Source organism: Rhinoderma darwinii, chromosome 10, assembly GCF_050947455.1.
Source record: "Rhinoderma darwinii isolate aRhiDar2 chromosome 10, aRhiDar2.hap1, whole genome shotgun sequence".
Lineage (NCBI taxonomy): Eukaryota > Metazoa > Chordata > Amphibia > Anura > Rhinodermatidae > Rhinoderma > Rhinoderma darwinii.
In genome coordinates, this window is record NC_134696.1 from 85,864,282 (window position 1) to 85,872,786 (window position 8,505).

General features: G+C 41.0%; 1 protein-coding gene across 1 annotated transcript; it reads right to left on the reverse strand.

Annotated features, from left to right (window-relative positions):
• Nucleotides 1-1,071: 1,071 nt before the first annotated feature.
• LOC142662156 (uncharacterized) lies at nt 1,072-6,752 on the reverse strand. The gene is made up of 2 exons (XM_075840161.1): nt 5,848-6,752; nt 1,072-2,499 (listed from the first exon to the last, which is right to left on the reverse strand). Exons 1-2 carry the CDS (start codon nt 6,524-6,526, stop codon nt 1,907-1,909), a joined length of 1,272 nt encoding a protein of 423 aa, XP_075696276.1. The 5' UTR covers nt 6,527-6,752; the 3' UTR covers nt 1,072-1,906.
• Between the last annotated feature and the right edge of the window lie 1,753 nt (nt 6,753-8,505).

The following is an 8,505-nucleotide window of genomic DNA, read 5'->3' on the forward strand; positions in this document are numbered from 1 at the left end:
GTTTAATGTTCACACCAAAGGCAGAGTTGTAGTGTTATATATCCTGGGTGCGGTAGATTAAATGTGGTCTTAACTACTTTATAAACGTTAGTGGATTCACACGCACTGAGCCTCAGGAAAGAATATAAAGTGAAAACACTTTGGAACCTTTCAATCAATTGAAAGGGTTTTAAGAAGGAACCAATTAAAAGAGCTTCCTAAGAATTTAACATACTCTTTTCAACACACCGTTGTAGGGTCATGTGACAGGTTCCCAAAATAGTATTGTTTCTAAAGAAGATAGGCCTCATTTATCAAAACTGTCTGACAGGAGAACTGGCCTTTTTGCCCATAGCAACCAATCACAGTGCAGCATTCATTTTTCCAGAGCAGTTTATGAAATGAAAGCTGCGCTCTGATTGGTTGCTATGGGTAACAAAGGCAGTTTTCCTTTTAGATCGTTTTAATAAGTGAGGCCTATGTTTCTACTCAGAATTATCCTTTATGCTGATAAATGCACAATATGGGGAACCAATATAAAGTGGTAAAACTTTCAATATTTAAAGGGGTTGCCCAGTATGGTTTTGTTCGTTTATTTTAATAGAAGATGGCGGTCCTGCAGAGCAGTGAGCCATGGAAGAGTCTGCTCTCAGCTCTGACTAGAAGAGGTGGAATAATGATCTGGCACCCTATTTATTACCTCAACATGACTTAATAGAAAAAATTTTAAGGGTTTGTCTAAATCAGACAACTTTTTAAAGAAAAACTCTAGTTGAAACTAATGAAAGGTTCCAAGTATATAGACTGGATAATTATAGTTTAGTTGGGAGTCTAATGACCAATGTACAAACCAGTATATATTTCGATATGGTCAGTGTGCCATTGTAAGGTTCTTGTATAATGGCCTGTACACTACAGTGTAGCTAGACTGGGGTAGTATAGTTTAATAGAATTCACATTTCTTTGGGACCCAATATGTGGTACAATGCTCAATCTCTGGTTGACCAGTATACATGGTAGCACAAACCCCACAATACTCAATCAAAATGAAATAAAACATGACAACAGTTTCTTTGGATAAAAATGGCCACGGTGTTTATTAAGGGTAACCTAAGATAAAATAATTCGAAGAGAATAACCATAAATAATCGAATAAATAATAAAATATAAATATTTTGACCAATAAAAACCAAGTCCGCCCAGCATTAGCTGGGTGACAAACCCCTCTAACAAACAACGTGACGTGAAGGAATTTAAGAACAATAGGGCGGGAGGGTGGGCGACGGTCCAATCTTCAAAAACTGGCTGCTTGACCACGATGAACTGCTCCTTTTATGTCCAATTTTCCCGCCTTTAGGATTTTATCAATGACCAATCAGCTGGCCTTCCACAAAACTGCCTGGAGATAGAATCTGCCAGAACCTGCTCATGCAATTGCACAGCTGACCTAGGTCCAATCAGCTGGGACCAACTCCAAACTGCCCAGAGACAGAAACATCTGGAAACCGGCTCGTGCCACCAGCACAGCTTACCCGGGGGACACCACGATGGTAAGTACCATTCTAATATAAAATAACAAATGGAGAAAAGAGGGAAAGGGGGAGAGAAAAACATACCAAGCAAAAAAACATATTTTATTAACAACTTATGGGGGGCCGTGCGACCATGTGTCCCCCAGGCAATAGCCTGGGGGGCCCCTGACATGGTAGCACAAACCCCACAATACTCAATCAAAATGAAATAAAACATGACAACAGTTTCTTTGGATAAAAATGGCCACGGTGTTTATTAAGGGTAACCTAAGATAAAATAATTCGAAGAGAATAACCATAAATAATCGAATAAATAATAAAATATAAATATTTTGACCAATAAAAACCAAGTCCGCCCAGCATTAGCTGGGTGACAAACCCCACAAGCCATGACATTACCAAGACATGGCCCCCCCAAAACACCGCAGCCATTCTTCAATTAAATTCTGCAGGCCCAAATTGAAAATGTCGATACCCACATCAGAAAGATGTATACAATCATTTCTGAACAGCCCGTCTGTGAGGTCTTCAAGGTCACTGTGTCTATAAGAAAGACCACCGAGGACCGACATGTATTTAGACATGGCTCTATTAATCCTTTTACGGATTCGATTCAAAAACTTATAATTTCCAGAGGACCATAGCAGTCTTGGAATAATCTCTGAAAAGGAAATAGTAGCGTCAGGGAAAAGACATTTTATCAAGGCTATATCCCTTCTCATTTCCCAAAGTAAGTCCAAAGTCTTTTCTTTACCTAGGTCATTGCCTCCAGCATGGATGACAATTAAATTCGGATCCGGCCAATAAGAACTCAGTGATTTAACTAAAGAAAACACGTTCTTCCATTGCAAACCCCTTACCCCATGCCAAAAAACTGAAAAAACTAGCGGATCCATAGACAAATTTTCTGTATAGGACCTTCTCGCGGCTCTCTTCTGTGCCCAAAATATAAAAGAGTGGCCAAGGATCCAAACAACCAAACGCTTACCTGTGGATATATAATTACACTACTAACAAGTCTGGTCGAACATAAAGTTTAAATCTATTAGACTCCCACCTTCCAATTCTTTTTATAATCCCTTCATCAATTCCTAACTGTGCAGCTTCCGTAGCTGCACCTATTCTAAACGAATGGGAGGATATTTTTAAATGCTCCAACTTCAGGGACTTCAAACATTTCTTCAAAACAGAGTTAAACTGAAATCTGGACAGCTGATCCCCATTCTGATGAATCAGGAAAGCAACCCCAAGACTCGGCCTGATTGACAACCAATGTTTAACATTAGAAACTGGGCAAAGAACAGAACCCGAAAACTGATTAATTCTAACCAAACGACCTTTTCCTAATTGATCTGTCTTAGATTTTTTTAACAATAACAAAACATGGTCAATTTTGCAACTAACATCCTGAAATGAAAGGCCCGGGACTGAAACTTTACTCTCTGCCACCAGTTCGCTTATTCTCAAGGCTGCAAAGAACATTAACACAAATGCTGTTCTAAACAAACACACTTCAAAATTACTAAAACAAACTAAATGTAACACATTGAATAATTTTAACAACAAATCTAATGAAATAGGCCTTCGTCTTTCCACAACCGGAGCTGACCTATGGTAACCTTTCAAAAGCTGCTTAACTGGGAAGAGCGAAGAAATAGCCGGACAACTGTTTAATTTAAGAAAGAAAGAGATGCCTGCCAGAGACTTAGAAATGGAGGCAAATGACAGCCTCCTACTAATCAGGCTACATACAAATTTTAAAACTAGACCTACCTCATTATGAAAGAAATTACAGTTCTCATTAACACAGAAATTAACCCACTCCTTCCAAGCAGCTGAATAATCAGCCCATGTTCTTGGAGCCAAGGATCTCTGAATATTAACATAGATTAGTCCCAAATCAGATTCCATAAATGAGGAGGACACGGAATTCCACAAAGCTCCGCTTCTGGTGCCATCGTTCTGAACCTCCGCCACTGACAACGAGATAATGAATCTGCTATATCATTCTTTTTTCCTTCTATATAGCTAGCTTTCAACCAGATGTTCAACTTCAGACAACATAAAGTTAAATGTCTTAATATCTTAACTACTAATTCACATTTTGAAGATAATGTGTTAATTGCAAAGACCACACCTTTGTTATCCGTAAACAACAAAATTCTCCTATTCTTAAAATAATGACCCCATACAACTATGGCTACCAAAACCGGAAATAATTCCAATAAGACAATATTTGAAGTAACTTTGCTTACACGCCAAGCACTGGGCCATAACTCAGCCGACCATTGACCATTAAAGAATGCCCCGTAGCCCATACTACCGGCTGCATCCGTAAATAAAGACAAAGAGTCAGAATCCTCAAAATTAAACTGCCAGCAACTGCGTCCATTAAATTTAGATAAAAATTCTAGCCATACAGCTAAATCTTCTTTTAGCTGAACCGTTAACCTAATATGGGACCTAGGTGACTTAAGACCCCTTATTGAAAAATACAGCCGCTTTGAAAAAACTCTTCCCATAGGAATAACTCTAGAGGCAAAGCTCAACAACCCTAACAGTGACTGCATATCACGTAATGAACATTTCTTCTTAGCTAACATACTGACTAAAGAAACCCTTAACTTTAACAATTTTTCCTCTGGTAAACTAAATTCCATTCTCTCAGAATCTATTCTAATACCTAAAAATTCTAATGACCTACATGGAAACACAGTCTTCTCTTCAGCTAACGGAACACCAAAAAATTTCATAAACTCGACAAATTTTAACAATAAGGAATAACATAACTCAGAACTAGCATCACCTATAAACAAAAAATCATCAAGATAGTGCAGAACACCTCCATCCGGAATTTGCTTCTGCACTACCCAATGTAAAAAAGGATGAAAATGCCTCAAAATAGAAACAAGATAAAGAAAAACCCATTGGTAAACATTTGTCATAAAAATAATCACCTTCAAATTGAAAACCTAGAGAGTTGAAACCTGCAGGGTTAACTGGTAGTAAACGGAAAGCTGATTTGATATCAGCTTTTGCTAAAAAAGCATTTTGACCAAACTGTCTCAATAAAGAGACAGCCTGATCAAACGAAGCATAGTGTACTGTCGCTTTAGACTTGTCAGCATCATCGTTTAATGAAGCCTTAAACGGGTAAGAAAGGTGATGTATTAAACGGAATGAATTCAATTCCTTCTTAGGGACAATTCCTAAAGGTGAAAGTCTAAAGTTTGTAAACGGCGGATGTATAAAAGGACCAGCGATCCTGCCAGTTTCAAGCTCTTTCAGGATTTTCTGATGCACAATATCCTTATGCTGCTGGATGGATTTCAAATTATCCACCCAGCAACAACCAGATCCTTTGAAAGAAGGGATATCAAAACCAAACTTAAAACCGTTAAAAATTAAATTAGCTTTCTCCCTGTCTGGGAACATTTCTAGCCAAGGCGCCATTCTTATTAATTTCACTGGCATCCATGCTTTTGATAACTGTTCTTTGGAACTAGGGGGTTGAGACTGGTTTGCTCTTTTAAAACAGCGACACATTGGGTGCGAACCCCACAAAAGGAACATTCATGTTTATACCGACAATTGTTCAACCATTTACACTGAGCTTCATTATAAGCAAAGCAAACTCCTTTCCTCAACGTATTCTGAGAACTAGGCTGCTGCTTGGGCACTGACCTTTGTGGAAGCATTAAACTAAGCCACAAACCAACATCCTTAGTGCCCCATTTTAATGAAGGGTACACTGCCATCTTCTGGCGAAACATTTCATCATAATTGTACCATGCTAAACCACCAAACTGGCGGTAAGCCTCAAGAATAATGTCTACATGCTGAAATAAATTACTAGAATTAATGAAAGACTTTTCCCCTAAAACTGAAGCATAGATACAGAACGCCTGTAGCCAGTTAAAGAAAGACTTAGGAGGAGAACGTTTTTTATCCTCATCTTTATCAGACTTACCATCCTGCTTGACAAGAGTCTCCTTCGCAGATGGTAATAAAGAAAATAGATCTATAAACTCGTTCCTCCAAATACGCTCCTTAATTGCTGGCTGTAAATGAAAACCTAATGGCGAAATATCGCAAGACATCACTTCCTTACAGCAAGTTTCCGAAACACCAATTCCTTTCTCTAAAACAGGAATATTACTAAAACCAGCATTCTGTAAATGCTGACTACTATGCTTCCATACATCAGCGGGGGAACTAGCAGGAACAGCCGACTTACTGACCAAATCAGCTAATAATTTTAAAATATCAAACATTACATTAGAATTGAGGGGAGGGGGGATGGGGTGGGACAGATAAGGGGTAGCTGGCATCTCACCACTCTGTTCCACCTGTCCTGGGTCGTGCACCACTTCTGCTACCTCCTGCTGCGTGCCTGTAGATCCTGGGGAAACTTGCTGACAGGAAAGTTGACTCCTGGGACCTCTTCTTCTCCTTGATACTGGCGGGGGTGGGGAATAAGCCACCCTAGTCTTCCGGCTCCTCTTCCTCGGTTGCAGCTCTGAAGAAAAGTCCTGCGCCGCCTCTAAAACCAGTGAGGCCGGCGCTTCCGCTGTGTCCTCCACACCACCCTTGGAGCAGGAGGGGGTACCCGACCAACCTGTTGTCTCCCGTTCTCTGACTAAACTTCTGGCCAGCGGGTTAGCCAATTGCGCCGGCACTTGCTGCGCACTTCCGGCACTGTGCGCCACCTTCTTTGATGACACGGTCGGCCGCCTCCTCTCAAGCTCCGGCACCTGGAGCGAACGTCCGGAACTGCGCTCCACCCTCAGTGATGACTCTGCTGCAGACTTCATCCTCTTGGCTGCAGCTGATGACGGCACCTCGAGCGACGACCCAGCAGGAGACACTGCTTCCTCTATGTCGTCTTCCAGCCCAGCAAGTTCGCTTCTTCCCTCGACTTCCCTCGACGGCGCTGCTGCTAGGCATTGCCTCAGCCAGTTTTCTCCTCCTTCCGACTCCGCTCTTCTGATCAGCTCCATCAGCAGGACATCCATGGCGACGGTCCAATCTTCAAAAACTGGCTGCTTGACCACGATGAACTGCTCCTTTTATGTCCAATTTTCCCGCCTTTAGGATTTTATCAATGACCAATCAGCTGGCCTTCCACAAAACTGCCTGGAGATAGAATCTGCCAGAACCTGCTCATGCAATTGCACAGCTGACCTAGGTCCAATCAGCTGGGACCAACTCCAAACTGCCCAGAGACAGAAACATCTGGAAACCGGCTCGTGCCACCAGCACAGCTTACCCGGGGGACACCACGATGGTAAGTACCATTCTAATATAAAATAACAAATGGAGAAAAGAGGGAAAGGGGGAGAGAAAAACATACCAAGCAAAAAAACATATTTTATTAACAACTTATGGGGGGCCGTGCGACCATGTGTCCCCCAGGCAATAGCCTGGGGGGCCCCTGACAATATTATCATTACTTTGTTTACAGTAAAAATTAACCTATGATATGGCAGTTAACAGGTGTTCTAGTATATAACTATTCAGTCTATAGTAACACAGTATATAACTGTCCAGTCACTGGTGTCCTAGTATATAACTATCGAGTCTATGGTAACCTAGTATATAACTGTCCAGTCACTGGTGTCCTAGTATATAACTATCCAGTCTATGGTAACCTAGTATATAACTGTCCAGTCACTGATTTCCTAGTATATAACTGTCCAGTCACTGGTGTCCTAGTATATAACTATCCGGTCAGTGATGTCCTAGTATATAACTATCCAGTCTATGGTAACCTAGTATATAACTGTCCAGTCACTGGTGTCCTAGTATATAACTATCCAGTCACTGGTGTCCTAGTATATAACTATCCAGTCTATGGTAACCTAGTATATAACTGTCCAGTCACTGGTTTCCTAGTATATAACTGTCCAGTCACTGGTGTCCCAGTATATAACTATCCAGTCTATGGTAACCTAGTATATAGCTGTCAAGTCACTGGTGTCCTAGTATATAACTATCCGGTCAGTGATGTCCTAGTATAGAACTATCCAGTCACTGATGTCATAGTATAGAACTATCCAGTCTTTGGTAACCCAGTATATAATTATATAGTCAGTGGTGTCCTAGTAAAGAACTATCAAGTCTATGGTAACCCAATATATAATTGTCCCGTCACTGGTGTCCTAGTATATAACTATCCAGTTACTGGTGTCCTAGTATATAACTATCAAGTCTATGGTAACCTAGTATATAACTGTCCAGTCACTGGTGTCCTAGTATATAACTATCCAGTCACTGGTGTCCTAGTATATAACTATCCAGTCTATGGTAACCTAGTATATAACTGTCCAGTCACTGGTTTCCTAGTATATAACTGTCCAGTCACTGGTGTCCCAGTATATAACTATCCAGTCTATGGTAACCTAGTATATAGCTGTCAAGTCACTGGTGTCCTAGTATATAACTATCCGGTCAGTGATGTCCTAGTATAGAACTATCCAGTCACTGATGTCATAGTATAGAACTATCCAGTCTATGGTAACCCAGTATATAATTATATAGTCAGTGGTGTCCTAGTAAAGAACTATCAAGTCTATGGTAACCCAATATATAATTGTCCCGTCACTGGTGTCCTAGTATATAACTATCCAGTTACTGGTGTCCTAGTATATAACTATCAAGTCTATGGTAACCAAGTATATAATTGTCCAGTCAGTGGTGTCCTAGTATAGAACTATCAAGTGTATGGTAACCCAATATATAATTGTCAGGTACCTATAGAACTATAGACAGTCACCTGCTCCCTGTTGGCCAGCTGCCTTACCGCCAAGGCGGTACGGCCCAGTGGGTCCACAGACCCTTTGTGACAGTACGCTCAGGCCATGGACCCCGCTGGTCGATTCAAGACTATGACGACGTCACAGGAGATGCGAGCGGATATGCTGGACCTCCGGTCTCGACAGGACCAACTCCTACAGGCGTTGAACATTCTTGCATGTCGGCAGGAGGTACAAGC